Source organism: Pristiophorus japonicus, chromosome 8 (genome assembly GCF_044704955.1).
Source record: "Pristiophorus japonicus isolate sPriJap1 chromosome 8, sPriJap1.hap1, whole genome shotgun sequence".
Lineage (NCBI taxonomy): Eukaryota > Metazoa > Chordata > Chondrichthyes > Pristiophoridae > Pristiophorus > Pristiophorus japonicus.
Window position 1 is genome coordinate 99,803,642 of NC_091984.1, and position 22,213 is coordinate 99,825,854.

A 22,213-nucleotide genomic window follows, 5' to 3' on the forward strand; every position below is an offset into this window, starting at 1 on the left:
AGATTAAACATTTTCGATTCTTGGCCTGTAGTTTCAGCTTCAAAAACGCTGTGATCAGTTATGTAAAGGGTTTGTCAAGGCTAGTAGTGAATAATATTATAATTTTCTCTCTATAATCCCTTAATGAATCTTGTGGTTTTATACTAAATTATAAGGACCAAAAAAGTCGGAGTTTCAATGCATGGTTTATGCGAAGTTGTCCAATTTCAGTCCAGGGCAGTGACTGGGATCTAAAATTAGCCTACATGCCCATGGGCTACAGTTGAGAAAACTAATCAGAATTTCAATATATGATTGTTGTTCAGTGACCCCTGAACCCTGTGGAAAAGTGCATCTGTGGACTTGGGTGAAGGCAAGATAGGATTCGCCTACAATATCCTCCGCATAACATGCTAACACTCACTGCCCAGGACACAGGTGAAGAATGGTCGCTTGGAGAATCTCTTCAAATGAAACCGTTTATACGCTACCAGCTAGGAAGAACAAGTTAATCATGGTTAGCCTCCGAAAACAGCTAATATTTTGTAACCCTCGGCTCGAGGAAACAACAGTGACAAATAAACATGTATCAGATAGTAGGACTTCACGGAAACCCAGATTAACTTCAATTTATCTGGCCTACAACAACACTCAAATTGTTTCGTTCAAAAACTCCCAGTGTTTATAAATATAATCAAACCCAACTTTGCGATAACTCACCCGTGACTTTCCCAATGTTATCCACTTCATTTCTGTACATATTTATCTCTTGTATTAGCTGGCATATATTCATAAATGTGTAGTCACAAATTGGCTAACACATATATAACTCATTCTAGTTATACCATGCAATAACATAATGCTAAAACACCTATGTTTAATATCCGAAGTAATTAGCTATGAAGACTTTCAACAGTTAATAACCACAGGTGTGATCTGCAGTAAATACTTTTCAGAGCTCTGTTCACTGTTTTCTGATATATCTCGGTTCCAGTTCCAGAGGACCATGTCATGCGCACTAGTGGCAATTTCTTTTTCCTGGATCAGCTGTCCTTATCAGAAAGAATTGCAGTACTGTGCTGACAAACTGGGCAGTTTGGTGCTGTGAACTCTAGCTGAAATGGAAACTAGGTTGATTCTGCCCAAGGTCAAAACTATAATTGACAGCAAATATACAATAGTCTACACTGTCAGGTCCGTTTATTTACAATTAAGGATTTTAGCAGAACTCGATCCACCTCGTTAATTACAACTGGGAAGGTGATTTTATCTTTAGAAATACAAAACTGACAGGTTGAGTACCATGTGTCAAGCTAGCCACCTCCAGACAAGGACACAACCACAAATCAGGTAGTGAAATTATTTGTAGAAAACTGCTTACAATTGTGATTAGTTTTTCAAATCCAAGGAATTATTATATAGTTCCAGCACTCGGGATTAAAAGGAACTCGGTAATAATTGTCTTTACTTCAGGAGTGTCCTTGCAAGTGCAAAGGCATTTGCGTAGAAATGTGTCCATGATGGATATTCGCTGCCTCCACAAGTACTGTTATCACTTAGCTACATTGTGCAATTTTCTAAATAGTATCGCTCTGGTCTTAGTTATTCTTAGTTATTGACTGTTAGTTATTCTTGCTGTGTAAAGTCAGTCTATGTGATCTAGTTGATTTTGAGAGGAAAGGGGCGGGGTAAAGGCGGTGACTTGTTTCAGGAAGTTCATTATAATAGAGAGAAAAGTGAGCTGGGGAACATTCGGTGCACTGTCCTCAGTGGACAGCTAAGGACTGGCGTAGCCCTGTGGAAAGTTTAGATCCCGCTTATAATCAACGCTGTGAGATTGAAAAAACATTCTGCAGTCAGAATCGTGTTCCTGACATAATGGGTGGATCTGTTTCCAGCTTGGATGAGAACAAATGCAATTATATCAGAGGTGAGGACGATTTAATTGCAAAGATGCAACTTTCTCAGCTGTGGCGTGACGGGGAAATGCCTGCGGTGTTATATAACTCAATCTGATGTACGGTAGATGTTAGCTGTTGGTAAGTTGGCAGGACAGGAATGGATGGACGCCGGCGTTATGTGATGCGTTGGTGAAAGAGAGAGCAGCGAAAGAAAGTAGCTCTTTTAAGAAAAGAAAATTGGCGGAGAGGCAGCGCCTGCCTGGCGCTTCTAGCAGGACGCGTCACTCGCAGTTCTCGGGAAATGTTTCTCGCATTCATTCTCCGTTATGATCAGTTTCCTTTTTAAGATGCAGCTACTTTGTATCAACAACTTGACATCGGGCAGAACTGTGTAAGGATCATTTGGAAAAGTTGAGTGCACATTTCACCGTGTATGGGGAAGGCGAGATCGCACTCTGCACTTCAGCGAAAGGCATGATTCACGCCCCGAGTTCCATTACCCACATCATGTCTGCAAAGAGACACGTTAAACGCACAGCTTTTCCAGTTCAAGGACTATTTGCTTCTTACCTAAAAGGAAAGCTTTGCTCTAGTCATACATACATAAGGATTAATTATTAACGTGTCGCAGTAGTTTTGCCTTTGTTTTAATTATTAACGTGTTATGGGAAAGTCCTGAATGTTAAACTTTTCAAATGCGTTTGGCAACGGATTAGAGCCACTTATTTCTAACTTGTATAAATGGGAGCCGGACTGTACTCTGAAGTACTGGCCGTTTACGTTGTGATTGGAATTGCGGGCGGTGTTGTGGCACAGCTTCAGCCGTTAGGGATTGGGCAAGGGCAATTGGGGTTTCGGATTATTGGGGACTTTACAAACTATCCTCCCGGTACACGTGTACTGATGGACTGTCAGGATAAAAGAGCAACTTCGGGAATATCTAGTTGTTGCAGTCCCAGGAGACAGTGCCTTGACAGCTGTGTGTTGAGTTGGTATAGGTACTTATTAACTATCAGTTGCATCAGCGAAGTTGCGTGACATCAGCGTGGTTGGCTCTCAGTAGTATAGTGCAGGAGCAATGTATCCAAGCACGAAGCTTTCTGTCGATATTTTCTTGTTTGTTCAATGTCCTGCCTTCTTAATAAGATCGTCAATACAGCAATTTCCAGAATCAGTTCTGGGTTATTAAGACTGTTGTTGACTGGGGAGAATGGCAATTGGTGTTATTCCAGCTCTGGCATCTATAATTCACGATCTTGGTAAATGTAAGGTTGAAACATCATGAACAATCACTCTTGGGCGGAGGAGACGTGGCGTTTGTTCCGCCAGCACATTCATGTCGATTCCTGCACTAAATCCACAATATTCCCTCTGCATTCAAGATGCACTCCGAGGAGCGTGCTTCCAAAACATCTGCTAACAAAAGGAAAAAGTAAGCAATGCTAATAAGTTTGGAACACATCAGTGGGAAATGCCTTTATGGTGACGGCATCGAAAATGTGAAAAGCCCAAATCTCTGTGGGCGTATTGCACCGCCTTGACTCGTGGCCCGCTGTGGACGGGGCGCATTGCTGCAGGGTCGCACTGTTCCCTTTATTGCAATAGCAGTATGCGCGGAGAGCTCAACACCAAACAGAAAAACCAACGTGGCGCTCCTTTATTATCTTATGCAGTTGTAATACCAGCTACTAAATCTAATCAATCACGAGGACTTTCCTTTGGTCCTAGGTGCTCAATAATATACTGTCCTTCTTGGTGCAGCTGCAGATTCCTGCACTCTTCCCTGGGGTCCATCTCGGGGATTATACAGTTACTGCCATGGCATGCCGGTTGTCAATTTTATGTTGCTACTAACAGATTTCCCATCAGAAGAAATCTTTAACATGTGAAATAAATGGAAACTTTACCTGCGCTTTTAGCGCCACAAGAGAACCTGAATAATAGAAACTATAGTACCTGACTGGATAGTCATTAACATATTGCGAATTTCAATGAATAGATACGCCAGCTGCCTTGGTGAAATGAATTTGCATTTATTTCCGACCTTCACTTTTCAAGATAATAGATATATGTTTCTGTAGAAGGACAGACCTGATGGGCTAAATGGCCTTTCACCGATTCTAAGCATTGTTACGTTCTTTCTGTGATGCCCCTTATATAATTTTGGTAAAATGGCGAAGGGGAATTCTCTTCCCACGTGCCTCGTTGGTGTGGCACTGAGCCATATAGACCGGAAAGGTTCCATATTACTGGTCTCTGTGCTGACTTCGCTGGTCTCAACAGAGCAGCAGTCTGGCACCACAAGTGTCCATTCTGTTCTCGAATCATAGATGTTTACAGCACGGAAGGAGGCCATTTCAGCCCATCGTGTCCGTGCCGGCCAACAAGAGGCTATCCAGCCGAATCCCACTTTCCAGCTCCAGGTCGGCACTTCAGATGCACATCCAAGACTCTTCAAATGTTGTGAGGGGTTCTGCCTCTACCACCCTTTCAGGCAGTGAGTTCCAGACCTCCACAACCCTCTGCATGAAGAAATTTCCCCTCAAATCCCCTCTAAACCTTCTACTAAATCCTTTAAATTTATGCCCCCTAGTTGTTGACCCCTCCACTAAGGGAAATAGGCCCTTTCTATCCACTATATCTAGGCTCCTCATAATTTTGTGCACCTCAAAGAGGTCTCCCTTCAGCCTCCTCTGTTCCAATGAAAACAAATCCAGTCTATCTAATCTGTCCTCATAGCTAAGATTCTCCACTCCCGGCAACATCCTTGTAAATCTCCTCTGTACTCTCTCCAGTGCAATCACATCCGTCCTGTAATGCAGTGACCAGAAATGCACGCAGTACTCCAGCTGTGGTCTAACCAGTGTTTTATACAGCTCAAGCATAACCCCCCTGCTCTTGTATTCTATGCCTCGGCTAATAAAGGCAAGCATTCCGTATGCCTTCTTAACCACCTTATCTACCTGGCCTGCTACTTTCAGGTATCTGTGGACATGCACTCCAAAGTCCCTTTGTTCCTCTACACTTCTCAGTATCCTACCATGTAATGTGTATTCCCTTTCCTTGTTAGCCCTCCCCAAATGCATTACCTCACACTTCTCTGGATTAAATTCCATTTGCCACTGTTCTGCCCACCTGACCGATATCTTCCTGCATCCGCAGCTTTTTTCTTCAGTATCAACCACACAACCGATTTTAGTATCATCTGCAAACTTCTTAATCATACCCCCTATATTCAAGTCTAGATCATTGATGTATATCACAAAAAGCAAGGGACCTAGTACTGAGCCCTGCGGAACCCCACTGGAAACATCCTTCCAGTCACAAAAACACCCATCAACCATTACCCTTTGTTTCCTGCCTCTGAGCCAATTTTGGATCCAAGTTGCCACTTTGCCCTGGATCCCATGGGCTTTTACTTTCGTAACCAGTCTGCCATGTGGGACCTTATCAAAATCTTTGCTAAAATCCGTCTACACTACATCATATGCTTTGCCTTCATCGACCCTCCTGGTTACCTACTCGAAAAATTCAAGCAAATTAGTCAGACATGACTTTCCCTTAACAAATCCATTTGTGCCTGTGGTAAATATGAAAATAGATAGCGGCAGAGCCTCTATATATTTCAAAGAGGATTTCAGGTTTTAAGAAGTTAAGTCCCCGAATTTCCTCACTAGCTTCAGCACTTACACCATTATTGTGCCAAAGCTATTGAAGAAGAGAGCATTTGTATAACACTTCTGCGGTGTTGTTACGCTAAACAAAAATGTCCTCATTTTTATTTAATAGTGCAAATCTTAGGCCTGACACTGTTGCTCAGGGCTCATTTGCATAGCTGCACTGATCCTGGGTTTACGTCACTCCTGCAAGCCATATAACTTTAAACCCCAAAACAAAAGCTTCCTCTGGCACTTCAGAAATTGTGTAAGTGAGCTGAAGAAGGCACCTGAGTAAGAGTTTTTTTTAAACTTCCTTGACATTTTTTAATAACTGACACCGAACTTCATTTTTCTGTAGCACTTCCCTCTTTCCAGAATCAAATTTTGGGACCCCCTTGGGCCACCCCCACAACTTCCACCCCAGACCCTATGGGAACACCACTCTATACCATCCTAACAGAGGAGGAGTCACAGCAGCAGCGTGTCCTGGTCAGGAGATTTGGGCAGCTCGGCAGCGGACAGCAGTCCAGCAGGTATGACCCTCCCCAATGTGGGTACAGGCCAAACCCATCCTACAAAGTAACCGTGCATCCAATGGCTGCACCTCTCCGAGGATGCCATTGGGCATCAATGCCAACTTCATTACAAAGATTCACAGACTCACTCCACTGTCCATGGCAATTAACGTGATCACAGCCATGAACTTTTATGGCTCTGGATCCTTCCAGGCTGATACGGGGCATATGTTTAACATTAACCAGGGAGCTGTCAGGGCATCTATCCAGCAAGTGACAAATGCCCTCTTTCATTAGAGCAGCCAAATACATCCCAACATTACCCCAAGCAGCAGAGGCACAGAGCCAGGCATTCTACAGGAGATTTTGATTCTCCAGGCTGCCTGCCGACGCCCTTCACTAATTCCAGAGGCTACAATTTTAAGCTGCTCTTCTGAGCAGAAAAGAAGGTCACCTGTCGGAAACTGACGTGATCCTTTAAATATGCAGATATGGCTCCAATGACATCATCGGGGCCCAAATACTATTTTAACCATGGGCCTGTGTGGTGAAGTGGAAGTGGTTGTGGCCAACCGAATGGGAAGAGGAGTCAGGTGTGAAGAGGCCCAAAAAGTCTTTTTATATCTTAAAAAAATCTTTCCTTTATGGCTAGGGAGAGCTCCTTATGGCCCCACAGAGAAGGATTAGACCTCCCTGATCTGGGCTCCGTCTCTTCCCAAATCCACTAGCCTGAGTCCTGGGGATCATTCTTTTGGTCTGTGACACAGGCTTCCTGTCCCTCCACATTGTGCTCCTGCCCACCGGCCAGCGTCCCAACAGATTTGGCAGGAAACTGACCGGGGACATATAGATGAGTCCCAGGAATTGAAATCTCCCAGGCCTCACACTGCTGATGTCAGGTAGGTTTGCCTCAGCCCCCTCCCGCATGCCCGGTTCCTGCACCGAGTTAAAATTGAGGCTTTAGAATCCATAATTCAAGACAAAATAATCGAGCATTTCGAAATACAAAAGCAAAACACTGCAGATGCTGGAAATCTGAAACAAAAACAGATCATGCTGGAAATACTCAACAAGTCAGCGAGCATCTGTGGAGAAACAGAGATAACGTTTCAGGTTGATGACCTTTCGTCAGGACTGCAGAGCATTTAGAAATGCATGGGTTAATCGCTGACAAGACTCAGTGGATATGTTAAAAGCAAGTCATGCTTAACAAATTTAATAGAGGTTTTTTTGGAAGAGGTGCCTAACTGGATATAATGGGAATGCTGTTCCCAGATGTAGTGCATGTGGAGTTTCAGAAGACATTCAATAGGTGTCACACATAAGGCTTGTTAGAACAATTTCAGGATTTGGCATAAGAGGCAATGGATAGAAAATTAGCTGATGCATAAGAATCAAAGTGGTAGAGATTCGGTCACTTAGCACCCCTGGAAAGGGTCAGAATAGGGACGCTAAAGGGGTCGGAGCCGCGAGCACCAGCATTCGTGTCACTCGCCACATTCGGTGTGCCGGTGCCAACAGCACTGACCAGTACCGCCCGGGAGCATCAAGCCGGTATGCAACGCTCCCAGTTTCAACAGCGTGTGGAATGCCTCCCTTAGCGCACTGCGCCACTCTCAGGGCACAGCAACCGAATTTTTTAGCTGCCGTCGCAAAAAATTTTCCAGCACAAAATTTACCATTCTGCTGCCATTAGCGCCCTAAGTAGCCTCCAACCTAATTTTCACTCCAAAGAGTTAAGGAAACTGGGCATGCTAGGACTAGAGAAGGGTTGAAAGTGGTTCGTCCCAGAGGTCAGTGCAGGGTACACTCCATGTTGTCAGTAAGTATAAATGATTTGGACTTCAGCATATGAAGTATAACCTTGAAATTTGCTAATATGCAGCTACTATACTATTCCAAAGACATATCACAAACAACAGTGAGCTGAATGACTGACTAGTTGATCTATTTTTTTGGTGGTGACGGTTGAGGGAGGAACATCGAACATGACACTCGAAGAAGTCCCTGCTTTTTTTTGAATAATCCCAAAGGATCTGAACAGGGAATAGGATCTTCATTTTAATGCCTTATCAAAAGGATGGCACATCTGACAGGCAGAATTCCCTCAGTGTTGTGAAATATTTTGCTCCATGTACACACATTTAGCAAAAATAATTCTATGCAGCAAAAATTCATACTTATATTTGGGGAACAACATTTGAGATAGAGGGATTCTTTAATGGGAGCTCTTCTAACAGTTTCTCTTGCAGTTTGTGTCTGGGTTTCGATTTGTGACCAGACAGGGAGTAGGAAATTCAGACAACAGGGTTTTTCTAGATGGATGAGCTAATATGGGCCAAATTATCTTCCTTATCCATACTTATCTTCTGATCATGCTGACTATAGTATCTCTGCACATCTGGTACATTATGCAGACATTCAAGAATAGATGGAAACTAGGATGTGATTCAGAGCAAAGCTTAGCTACATACCTGACCTGACAAGAAAGAAAGGTCCATTGTACTTTGTTCTATCCTGCCTGTTTACCTGTGTATTTAAATCAGTCCTGGTGATGACATACTTCTCCTAAGTGAAGTTTAAGAAAATAATAATTTGCATTAGAAACCACTGATAGGGATGATTTACAGAGTGGGTCTACTATTGCTAAGATTTGTTCTTTTACATATATAGATTAGAGCAGTGCCATGAAGGTGGACCACAAAGGAGAGACAGTGGAAGAGGATGGATTGTTTAAAAAATAAAAATATTGCTGGACTATGGGGAAAGAGCAGGGGATTGGGACTATTTGGATAACTCTTTCAAAGACTAATCTGCTTCTGTGCTGTAAGCTTCTATGAACAAACATTGCAGAGTGGTCAAGAATGATTAAAGAAAATAAAGACTTGCATTTATATAGCGCCTTTCATGACCACCAGACATCTCAAAGCAATTTACAGTCAATGAAGTACTTTTGGAGTGTAGGCACTGTTGTAATCACAGCAACCAACTTGCGCACAGCAAACTCTCACAAACAGCAATGTGATAATGACCAGATAATCTGTTTTTGTTACATTGATTGAGGGATCAATACTGGCCAGGACACCAGTGATAACTTCACTGCTCTTCTTCGAATTAGTGCCATGGGATCTTTTACATCCACCTAACAGGGCAGACAGGGCTTCGGTTTAACACCTCATCCAAAAGTCAGCACCTCCGACAGTGCAGCACTCTCTCAGCACTGTACTGTCAGCCTAGATTTATCTGCTCAAGTCCCTGGAGTGGGATTTGAACCCACAACCTTTTGACCCAGAGGCAAGTGTACTACCCACTGAGCCATAGCTGACACTGTGATGATGAGGGGATCATGTAATGAGGTGATTGGATAAGGATGTCCTGTTTTTGCTCATTTATTTAGCCCAAGAATACTGAGGTCAATTATAGTATCCCCACTGCCACCTTGGTCAACAATGGCTAACGGCACAGATCAGGCATCAAAATTGGGACTCTCCTCATCTGTGTGGCCCAGTTCCACATTGGACAGTGGTTTTACCAACTGAACAATCAGGGGAGTTCACTAGAACAATTATTTTGTTTTATTTGTATACATATAGGATTGTCTATGTCTATTGCAGAAAAAAATAAGCATACCTAATGGTCTGTATAATGTGATATCAAGTTATCTAAAATTCCTGATGTAAACAAATCCTTAAGCTAAATTTGATCATTACTGACACATATTAAAATGCCTAAAATATTCCACAATTTACAATTCATGCACAGCCAAAAAAAATTAGGAAAGTTAAAATTGTGCAATGTACTTTAACGATTTAAAAAAAAAATGTAAATCGAGTCATGGCCTAACCCCATGACATAAACGTGTAATTTAAGCACATAATGTAATACAGGAGCCAGGCAATGTAAGCAGTAAGACAGATGTGGTTGGTTGCAAAATAGCTTGTTTCTATTCTCTAAAAGTAAGGCCTTAAAGTGCAATAGAGTTTCATTGAGTTAGATTGAAACCTACTAATCTCCAAAATAGATACAGATGTCAGGGAGGAACAGCAGAGCTGCTACTTTTAGTGCAAGCGTCAGTGTGCTCTCTTCTATTTCATCCTCATATATGGAGAAAATACATCTCTAACCAAAGAAAACAGAGCACCAACATGGTGAATCGTAAAAAGGAATGACACTATGTGTGTCAATCTGCAATTTAAGCATCCTAAATTAATACAGCCTTTCTGTTAAGTATTCTATAATGAAGATTTTCCAATAGTTCATGCGACCACAGTGGTGGTGTAAACTTTGCAGAGGAGGCCAAAAGTCTTCCCAAAATATAACGCTGGCCACAAACAGATCAGAGTTTTAGTACAATTAAATGTAAATGTATGAAAATGAAGGTACATGTCATTTTTAAAAATCTTTCAAACTCTTTTAATTGAGAGTCCAGGGTTGCTAGGTTCTGTCATGATATCACTGAAGGCTTAAAGGTACACTTTCATTGTTTTAATTTGCAGTTTTTGACTCTGAATTAGAAATATATTGTATAATTGTTTTCATACCACTTTGCTAGGGTTAATTTTGTGTCATTACTAAGTGACTAAGACTATGCTCTGAAGCCTTGGAGCATGCTGTTTCTCTCACAGCCGGGAACACCAGCTACATATATTATATGCTTGTGCAGTCGGACCAGAAAATTCATGTTTAACTCTACAGTTTCAATGTCAGTCTATGAGTCCACAATATGTGCCATGTTCTTATAACATTATAAGTAAAATTATCTCAATAAGAGCAATATACAGTCCAGCAAAAAACTCCCTTCAGATGAACTTTAAACACGTTTACAAATATCTGTTTTTCTCCAACCTGACAAAATATTCTATAATGTCCCAGTAACAATGCATGTGTGACATTGATGTAGCATGATCTTTGGTTCTGCAATGGTAGAAAATTTGCAGACAGGGCAGTTAAGTGGCAAATGAACTTTAGCATAGATAAAGGTGAGATGATGCATTTTGGTAGGAAAAACAGAATCATATCCTACACCTTAGAAACTAAAGGCTCAATTTTCCCCATTCATTTGCACCGTTTTTTTCCCCCAAGTTTCCCCTTACAATCTGCACTGGAGTAACTGACTTAGTTACGATTTTTCTCGGCCAGTTTTTTTTTTAACGTCATAATTCCCTCATGTCTGCACAGGATTTTTCAATTGATCGCAGTTTGGCCAACATTTTTTTCTCGTAGGTCGGCCTATCTGGCCACTCGCAAAAAATCTTCTGGTGCGTTAAGAAAACCAGTGCACATTCACAAATCGGTGCTGAAAGACGCCATTGTTTTTACATTGAAGATTTTGGAGGGAGTCAAGAACACTGTCAAAATCAATAATAAAGTTAAACTTTTTTTCCCCTGTCAACGTAGAAGTGTAAATTTGTTGGATTTCAGAAATTCTCTCATTTTTTTTACTCACTCACATGCCACCACCTTTGTAACTAAAGAAAACAGGACTGGAGGGTCGTAGCTTTGGCCGGCAGAATCAGCCCCGTGCCCGGACACCGGGGGCTCGGCTACAAAACAAGCCATGATGGGGTGGAAAGAGAGAGAGAGAGAGAGAGAGAGAGAGCGAGTGAGCGAGGTGCCGATCAGAATGCTTGGAGTCCGGGGAGCGAAGTGACTCCTGCACTGAAGACTGCATTGAGTGGAGGGGGGTGAGGGGGAGGGAGAGAGAGAGAGAAGTCACAAGACCCCAATTAGTAAAGGGAGAGGGAGAGGAGAGGTCATAAGACCTATGGGTGTGATCCAGCCATACAGACCTTGGGGAGAGAGAGAACTGTGAACCTGTCCTGCCTGCCTGTTTTCCTGCCGTTTTGAGCTTCTTTCAAAGATTGAATTTAAGTATGGGGGCAATACTGACAATGCCATACCTTGTGCAAGCCTTCTGCAGCATGGTGCTACGTGGAGACAATTGATTCGACTTCACCACATCAGGAACATCAGAGCCCATAGGGTGCTGGGCAGGTGGCCTTACCCACCTTGGGTATATCGTGACAGGCGTTTGTGCCTCCACCTGAGTGATGCAGACTGTGTCAGAAGGCTGCGTTTCCGCAAAGAAGTTGTAAGTGAGATCTGTGAATTGGTCAAAGCAGACCTGCAGACGAGAAGCATCAGGAGGACTGCTTTGTCAGTTGAAGTGAAGTTTACAGCTGCACTTTCATTCTATGCCTCCGGATTGTTTAAAGCTACAACTGGGGATGTGTGCGCCATCTCTCAACGTGAAACACATGTCTGCATTCGGCAGGTGACAGCTGCACTGCGTGCGCATAGGAATGACTTTATAAAGTTCCCCATGACTTCTGGGGGCGGGGGATGAAGGGGAGAGTGGTGGAGGTGGGGGGCGGAGAAACCCAGGGCGGGGGACAGGAGGGGCCACATTGCAGCGAAGGTCTGGGGGGGGGGCGAAGTGTGTTGGAGGGGCGGGCCTGGGGGCTCTGTGCCTCGGTGTGGGGAGTGTTCAGAGTGGGGTGGACGGGTTGACTGCGCAGATGGTGGTTGGTGGATGTGGTGTGGTTGGCGTCACGGGGGCGTGGCTCCGGGGTGGCCGGGGCTGGGGCTCGACATCCGGAGGTGTTCGGCATTTGGAAATTTTGACGGGACAGGGCGGGTTGGGTGCGGGGGAAGTGTTCCCGGTGTTGGGTGGGTCCGGAGCCGGTGGGGGGGGGCACGGTCTTGGGATGGGGGGTGGGCTGGGATTTGGAGAGACTTCTTCACTCGGGGAGTTGTTGGCCTGTGGGGTTCCCTGCCGCGGAGAGTTGTTGATGCCAGTTCATTGGATGTGTTCGGGAGGGAGTTGGATGTGGTCTTTGCGGCTGGGGGGGTCGGGGGGGGGGGTGGAGGGGGCGTGGGGGGGAGGTGCTGAGGTGGGTGATCAGCCATGATCTTGTTGAATGGCGGTGCAGGCTCGAAGGGTCGAATTGCCTACTCCTGCACCTATTTTCTATGTTTCTATGTTTCTATGACCGCCCAAGCAATCCATGCCAGGGCTGTGGGCTTCTCATAGAAACATAGAAACATAGAAAATAGGTGCAGGAATAGGCCATTCGGCCCTTCTAGCCTGCACCGCCATTCAATGAGTTCATGGCTGAACATTCAACTTCAGTACCCCATTCCTGCTTTCTCGCCATACCCCTTGATCCCCCTAGCAGTAAGGACCTCATCTAACTCCTTTTTGAATATATTTAGTGAATTGGCCTCAACAACTTTCTGTGGTAGAGAATTCCACAGGTTCACCACTCTCTGGGTGAAGAAGTTCCTCCGCATCTCGGTCCTAAATGGCTTACCCCTTATCCTTAGACTGTGACCCCTGGTTCTGGACTTCCCCAACATTGGGAACATTCTTCCTGCATCTAACCTGTCTAACCCCGTCAGAATTTTATATGTTTCTATGAGGTCCCCTCTCATTCTTCTGAACTCCAGTGAATACAAGCCCAGTTGATCCAGTCTTTCTTGATAGGTCAGTCCCGCCATCCCGGGAATCAGTCTGGTGAACCTTCGCTGCACTCCCTCAATAGCAAGAATGTCCTTCCTCAGGTTAGGAGACCAAAACTGTACACAATACTCCAGGTGTGGCCTCACCAATGCCCTGTACAACTGTAGCAACACCTCCCTGCCCCTGTACTCAAATCCCCTTGCTATGAAGGCCAACATGCCATTTGCTTTCTTAACCGCCTGCTGCACCTGCATGCCAACCTTCAATGACTGATGTACCATGACACCCAGGTCTCTTTGCACCTCCCCTTTTCCTAATCTGTCACCATTCAGATAATAGTCTGTCTCTCTGTTTTTACCACCAAAGTGGATAACCTCACATTTATCCACATTATACTTCATCTGCCATGCATTTGCCCACTCACCTAACCTATCCAAGTCGCTCTGCAGCCTCACAGCATCCTCCTCGCAGCTCACACTGCCACCCAACTTAGTGTCATCCGCAAATTTGGAGATAATACATTTAATCCCCTCATCTAAATCATTAATGTACAGTGTAAACAGCTGGGGCCCCAGCACAGAACCTTGCGGTACCCCACTAGTCACTGCCTGCCATTCTGAAAAGTACCCATTTGCTCCTACTCTTTGCTTCCTGTCTGACAACCAGTTCTCAATCCATGTCAGTACACTACCCCCAATCCCATGTGCTCTAACTTTGCACATCAATCTCTTGTGTGGGACCTTGTCGAAAGCCTTCTGAAAGTCCAAATATACCACATCAACTGGTTCTCCCTTATCCACTCTACTGGAAACATCCTCAAAAAATTCCAGAAGATTTGTCAAGCATGATTTCCCTTTCACAAATCCATGCTGACTTGGACCTATCATGTCACCTCTTTCCAAATGCACTGCTATGACATCCTTAATAATTGATTCCATCATTTTACCCACTACCGATGTCAGGCTGACCGGTCTATAATTCCCTGTTTTCTCTCTCCCTCCTTTTTTAAAAAGTGGGGTTACATTGGCTACCCTCCACTCCATAGGAACTGATCCAGAGTCAATGGAATGTTGGAAAATGACTGTCAACGCATCCACTATTTCCAAGGCCACCTCCTTAAGTACTCTGGGATGCAGTCCATCAGGCCCTGGGGATTTATCGGCCTTCAATCCCATCAATTTCCCGGCTAATAAGGATTTCCCTCAGTTCCTCCTCCTTACTAGACCCCCCGACCCCTTTTATAACCGGAAGGTTGTTCGTGTCCTCCTTCGTGAATACCGAACCAAAGTACTGGTTCAATTGGTCCGCCATTTCTTTGTTCCCCGTTATGACTTCCCCTGATTCTGACTGCAGGGGACCTACATTTGTCTTTACTAACCTTTTTCTCTTTACATATCTATAGAAACTTTTGCAATCCGTCTTAATGTTCCCTGCAAGCTTCTTCTCATACTCCATTTTCCCTGCCCTAATCAAACCCTTTGTCCTCCTCTGCTGAGTTCTAAATTTCTCCCAGTCCCCAGGTTCGCTGCTATTTCTGGCCAATTTGTATGCCACTTCCTTGGCTTTAATACTATCCCTGATTTCCCTTGATAGCCACGGTTGAGCCACCTTCCCTTTTTTATTTCTATGCCAGACAGGAATGTACAATTGTTGTAGTTCATCCATGCGGTCTCTAAATGTCTGCCATTGCCCATCCACAGTCAACCCCTTAAGTATCATTCGCCAATCCATCTCAGCCAATTCACGCCTCATACCTTCAAAGTTAGCCTTCTTTAAGTTCTGGACCATGGTCTCTGAATTAACTGTTTCATTCTCCATCCTAATGCAGAATTCCACCATATTATGGTCACTCTTCCCCAAGGGGCCTCACACAACGAGATTGCTAATTAATCCTTTCTCATTACATAACACCCAGTCTAAGATGGCCTCCCCCCTAGTTGGTTCCTCGACATATTGGTCTAAAAAACCATCCCTTATGCACTCCAGAAAATCCTCCTCCACCGTATTGCTTCCAGTTTGGTTAGCCCAATCTATGTGCATATTAAAGTCACCCATTATAACTGCTGCACCTTTATTGCACGCACCCCTAATTTCCTGTTTGATGCCCTCCCCAACATCACTACTACTGTTTGGAGGTCTGTACACAACTCCCACTAACGTTTTTTGCCCTTTGGTGTTCTGCAGCTCTACCCATATAGATTCCACATCATCCAAGCTAATGTCCTTCCTAACTATTGCCTTAATCTCCTCCTTAACCAGCAATGCTACCCCACCTCCTTTTCCTTTTATTCTATCCTTCCTGAATGTTGAATACCCCTGGATGTTGAGTTCCCAGCCCTGCTCATCCTGGAGCCACGTCTCCGTAATCCCAATCACATCATATTTGTTAACATCTATTTGCACAGTTAATTCATCCACCTTATTGCGGATACTCCTTGCATTAAGACACAAAGCCTTTAGGCTTGTTTTTTTAACACCCTCTGTCCTTTTAGAATTTTGCTGTACAATGGCCCTTTTTGTTCTTTGCCTTGGGTTTCTCTGCCCTCCACTTTTCCTCATCTCCTTTCTGTCTTTTGTTTTTGCCTCCTTTTTGTTTCCCTCTATCTCCCTGCATTGGTTCCCATCCCCCTGCCATATTAGTTTAACTCCTCCCCAACAGCACTAGCAAACACTCCCCCGAGGATTACTGGCTTCTCAAAGATACAGGGCTGCACTGATTGTACCCACATCGCCGTGTGAGCACCTTTGAAGGATTCTGAGATGTACAGGAACAGAAAAGGCTTCCACTCCATTAATATGCAGCTCGTGTGTGATGACATACATCATATCATGCGTTCATCCTACGCGACAGCGTTATATCTGCCATGTTTTAGCAGCAGCAGCAGCCAGAAGGGCAGAGCTGGCTTCTGGGAGACAAAGGGTACGGCCTCGCCACCTGGCTCATGATGCCCCTACGCATAACCCGGATGGAAGCGGACCGTGAATACAACATGTCGCACATTGTGACACGCAGCATCATTGAGAGGACCATTGGCATATTGAAACAGTGTTTCCAATGCCTGGACCATTCCAGAGGCTACTTGCTGTACTCCCCTGAGACTGTCGGTCAGTCCACTGTTGTGTGCTGCCTGCTGCATAACTTAGCCATCATGAGGCAGCAGCACCTGGTAGTGGAAGACCCACCTGCGGTGAGCATGGCTGATGATAATGATGTGGAAGATGCAGGTAACAGGCAGGAGGAGGAGGAGGAGGACGACGAGGATGAGGAAGCCATGCAAGTGCCTGAGGCGGGAGCACGACGACGGAGGACGACGGGCCATCGTGCTCCTTTAACGATTGCTCGAGCCCTGCCCTGTGGAATAGTTGTCGCTGAGCCCTCATCCTGAGGGCTCAGCGACAACTATTCCACATGGACATGTTAACTGTTTGGAGCTGTTCTGTAATGTTGTGTTGTGTTAATGGAACATGATTCAGTTTTAATGTAAAATATATTTTATTCAAAGTTTACAAGTAACTTAACTTTAATAAAATTATTCTTGTATCAAACTTTACTTTAATATCACTCTTTAAGATCACTTAAAAACTTTAAGATCACTTATAAACTTGTAAACTTACATAACTTACAAAAAACTTTTAATTTGAGAACAGTTACAACAGTAACAATAATAACAACAACAACAGCAGCAGCAAAGAAAGGCTGCACCCATCTCTCCTCCCCCTTATTCTAAGACTGCCCGCTGCGTTTGCTCTTGGACATACCATCACCTCTGCCCACAGGTGGTGGCACAGTGTTTCTGGGCTTGATACAAAGCTTATTCTTTCTAACATCTCGGGTACTGAGCACCTCTTGAGGGTGGGGGGTGTCAGCGGCAAGTTGGAGGACCCAGGCAGCAAGTTGGAGGACCCAGCTTTGGGCTCTTCAGAGGCTGGTGTGGGGATTAGAGTGGGGGCGAGTTGATTCTGTCAATGGGTGCAGGGTCTGGGCGTGTTCCCTTATTGCAGCAGCTAACTCCAACATGCCGTCCCTCATGCGCTCTGACAGTGTCTCAACTACCTGCAACATTCCCTCCCTCATGGTCAGTGATGTGGTTTGCACTACCTCTGACATTCTCTACCTCATGGCCACTATTCCTTCACTGATGGTCCCGGATATCGTTCCCATTTCTCGTGTCATTGCTATGCGTAACCCGAACAGAAGCTGACCGTGAATACAACATGTCGTACATTGCGACACACAGCATCATTGAGAGGACCATTGGCATATTGAAACAGTGTTTCCGATGCCTGGACTGTTCCGGAAGTTTCTTGCTGTACTCCCCTGAGATTTTTGGTCAGTTCACTGTTGTGTGCTGTATGCTGCATAACTTAGCCATTATGATGCGGCAGCAGCTGGTAGGAGAAGACCCACTTGCGGTGAGAGTGGCTGATGATAATGATGAGGAAGATGCAGGTGACGAGGAGGATGAGGAAGCCATGCAACTACCTGAACCCGGAGCACGACAGCAGAGGCAGGCGGGCTATCGTGCCCCTTTAACGATTGCTCGAGCCTTGCCCCAACAGCTCACCCGTAAACGCTTTGCTGCCTGAAGGCTCAGCGGCAATTATTCCACATGGATCGTGTTTACTGTTTGGACCTGTTCCATAATGTTGTGTTGTGTTAATGGAACAAATGATGGAAATGATACTTGTTTACTTCAAAAGTTGTGTTAATAATCAAACAAATAATGGAAATGATTCTTGTTTAATGTAAAATATCTTCTATTCAATAGTTTAACAAACAGTTCTTTGTACTTAACTTACCATTAATAAAATTATTCTTGTATCAAACGTTAAAGTTTTCAGTTACGATCACTTATAAACTTTAAGATCACTTAAAAACTTCAAGATCACTTAAAAATTTTAAGATCACTTACTAACTTTTAAACTTGTAAATTTACATAATTTACAAAAAAGTTTTAATTTGAAAACAACAGTTACAACAGTAACAATAATAACAACAACAGCAGCAGAGAAAGGCTGCACCTATCGCTCCTCCACCTTATTCTAAGACCACCCGCTGCGCTTGTTGTCGGTGACTCCACCACCCCTGCCTGCAGGCGGTGGCACAGTATTTCTGGGGTTGGTACCAAGTTTATTCTTTCTAAGATCTCAGGTAGTGCGCACCTGTTGAGGGGAGTGGGGGGGAGGGTAGGCAGTAATGTGGAGGGCCCGGCTTTGGGCTCTTCAGAGGCTGGTCTGGGGATTGGAGTGGGAGTGGCAGTTGATTCTGTCAATGGGCGTGGGGTCTGGGCATGTTCCCTTATTGCAGCAGCTAACTCCAACATTCCCTCCCTCATACGCCCTGACAGTGTCTCAACAACCTGCAACATTCCCTCCCTCATGTTCATTGATAGTGTTTGCACCATCTCTGACATTCCCTCCCTGATGTTCACTGACAGTGCATCAGTTACCTGTGACATTCTCTCCCTCATGGTCACTGACATGGTTTCAGCTGACTAAGATATTCCCTCACTCATGGTCCCGGACATCGTTCCCATTTCTCGTGAGATTGCTGTTACTTCTCCCGACAGTTCCGCTACCTCATCACTCACCCCACTGATGGCGTCCAGGAGAGATCGGGTAAGGTCAATGCTCTCTGCACTCAATTACATCATCTGAAGCTCATCTGTTAGATCCTACACCTCAGGAGAGCGCGGTCGAGCTCTCCTTCCCCTCCTCCCCACAGATGTGGCTCGCACCCCAACACTCGGACCTGCAGCCTGGGACGGTGGGGCCCTGGGTGTGCCTCATTGCACCACACCACTGGGACCCGCAACCTCGGAAGGTGGGGCCCTGAGTGTGCCTCACTGCAACACACCACTGGGACCGGCAACCTCGAAAGATGAGGCCCTGGGTGTGCCTCGCTGCACCACACCACTGGGATCCGGATCCTCGGAAGGTGGGGCCCTGAGTGTGCCTCACTGCAACACACCACTGGGATCCAAATCCTCGGAAGGTGGCGCCCTGAGTGTGCCTCACTGCAACACACCACTGGGACCCGCAACCTCGAAAGATGAGGCCCTGGGTGTGCTTCACTGCACCACACCATTGGGATCCGGATCCTCGGAAGGTGTGAAACCATGGAATGTCCCACTAACACTCAAACCACTAGTCACGGAAGGGGCTGTCACCTCCATGAGCGGAACCTCCTCTAAAGTCAGTACAACAGTGGGAGCTTCCTTCAGCTCCATCTCCTTCCTCTCCCCCTCATCCCCATGTTCTTGGTCTGGAGGGTTGGATTGGCAGATGTTTTCCTCGTCAGGCTCGTCCTCATCTGAATCTTCTTCTGCATCTTCAGGGTTGGCCTCAAGTTCTGCAAAAAATAACAGAACAGTCAAATGGTTAGCAGCAGAGGAGGGGGCAGGGTGGGTGGCATGAGTAGGCTCACACAGTGCAGGCCAGGCAGCTGGCTGATTTGAAGGACCATGATGAATTTGCAGGACTTACCCTCTCCCTCAAGTGTGTGCCCAGCTTGTGCAATACTGATTGTTTTTCTCCAGGCAGGACCCATCAAACCAGTGACCCTCTCTTCCAAGGGTGTCAGTGGGTGCAGATTTGCCAGGCCTCCTCCTGTTTGAGTTCTTTCCCTTTTATTATATGCCACCTTCCTCTGCTGGATGGGACATATACAGCTGGTCATATTTACAATTGCAATTCCATTGAATAAATGAAAATATTAATTACACTAACTACTTGACCAAGGTCCTGCCACTTCTTTTTACACTGGCCTCCAGATCTCCAGGTCACCACTACACAGTAATCTTCTGCAACTTGGTTCCAGCGTTTCTTCATTTCTTTGGGTGGAACTTTTATGTGACCTCTGCTGGTGTCCAGCTGCTGCCATCTGTTCTCAATCACAGTAACTAGTGCCTCCACTTCTTCCTATAAGAAATTCTTGGTCCTTGCACCGCATTGCATCTTGTATTGCTCCAGCTCTGATTTTTCCAATGCTCTCACACAGCACTCCTTCTCAAACACACTACTGGCTCTTTAAAAGTGGCCGATTGCCAAATCCGAACTGTACTGAGCATGCGCGTCTATTGGAATGATGTCAAAAACGTAACTTTTTTTCCCGTCCATGCGCAGAAGGTGTGGCTTCGTTTTTCGGTGCAGACAGCAGGCCCCACCCCCCCGAGGTGACTGGACACGCTGTGCAGCGTCAAATTCAAATTATACATCGGGGAAACTTTGGCAAAATATTTCTGCCGCAGTTCTGGCTTAGAAACACAGGCGGAACTCTGGCAATACGCCAGTACACAGGCTTGGGGAAAATTGAGTCCTAAGAAACTGTCAGACGGTAACATTCAAGTTACACTAAAAGTCACACTTATTTACAAGTGATATAATTACATAAAAGTAGACTGCACAATATTTGACTTTCGTAATCAACTATTTCAAAATAATAGAAACCCTAGAATATCAGCTGCTCCTTTCAATATGTTTTAAACTCAGCCACTGATAAAGTGTTGTCTAGCAAAGACACAAACCAGCCCCTTCTGGCCATCACTGCTGGACTAAGAAATGTGAATGAGGAAAATCTCCCAGCTTTCATTCACTTTTCTGGAGTTCCAAAGGCCATTTTCCACTGAAGATGAAACAGATTCATTGCAATAGTCAGGCAAATAAGGTATTTAACACAAAGAATGAATAGTACTCTTCTGGCCACTTGGTGGTTTAATTTGCCATTGACATCTGACTGTCAGACAAGCCATCCTTAATATCTGAGTGACCATGACCAGAACTTACACTGAAACATTTCCATTATCCTTCAATGGATCAGTGATTAAATTACATCCCTTTGAACAAAGTACCTGCACCCTGGACAATTTATAACGTGTCTGCTTTCAAACAGATGGCCTGGCTCTCATAACAACTGTGAACAATTTCTGAACATTATCGAGTATTTGACTACCCCAGATATCAACACAAAATAACTTTTGAGGTCTTTTATATTGATCTTTTAATTCTGATTCAAGGAATCCATCGACCATGAGCTGGCTCCCAGAATTTATGCTGTTAAATTTAATTTAATTTCTTGGGAGCTGGATCCCAGATACCAGGCTCCTAGAGTGTGAATTAAAAGAGTAGCACTCTCTCCTCTGAGCCAGAAGGTTGTGGGTTCAAGTCCCGCCCCTGAAACCTGAGCACTAAATCTAGGCTCCAGTGCAGTACTGAGGAAGTGCTGCACTGTCGGAGGTGCCGTCTTTCGGATGAGATGTTAAATCGAGGCCGTCTTCCCTCTCAAGTAAACGTAAAAAATCCCATGGCACTATTCAAAGAAGAGGTGGGGAATTTTCCCTAGTGTCCTGACAAATATTTATCCCTCAACCAATTTATTTTCGTCATTTATTTTATTGATGTTGTGGAATCTTGCTGTGCACAAACTAGCTGCAGTGTTTCCTACTGTACAACAGTGATTGCACTTCAAAAAAGTACTTCCTTGACTGTAAAGTGTTTTGGGACGTATGAGGTCGCGAAAAGCGCTATATAAATGGAAGTCATCCTTTTTATCTATTTGAAAAAAAGACCAATATAAAAGTAGCTACTGTCTCAGCCATTGCTAATTGAAGTCAGTTTCAAAATAAGTTGCTTTGTCCATCTAAAGCCACAATATATAAATAAATTTTAAAATGTTGTTAAACAATACTTGTGGTCAAT

The 22,213-nt window shown here is 44.7% G+C and overlaps 1 protein-coding gene across 1 annotated transcript in view; it reads left to right on the top strand.

Moving 5' to 3' along the window:
- The first annotated feature begins 1,722 nt into the window (after nt 1–1,722).
- The window catches only part of LOC139268658 (protein Niban 1-like), a 196,451-nt gene continuing 175,960 nt past the window's right edge, over nt 1,723–22,213 (top strand). The window contains exon 1 of the mRNA XM_070887176.1: nt 1,723–1,909. Within this exon, the coding sequence (XP_070743277.1) occupies nt 1,858–1,909 (52 nt within the window). The 5' untranslated portion in view covers nt 1,723–1,857. The remainder of the gene's footprint in view (nt 1,910–22,213) is intronic.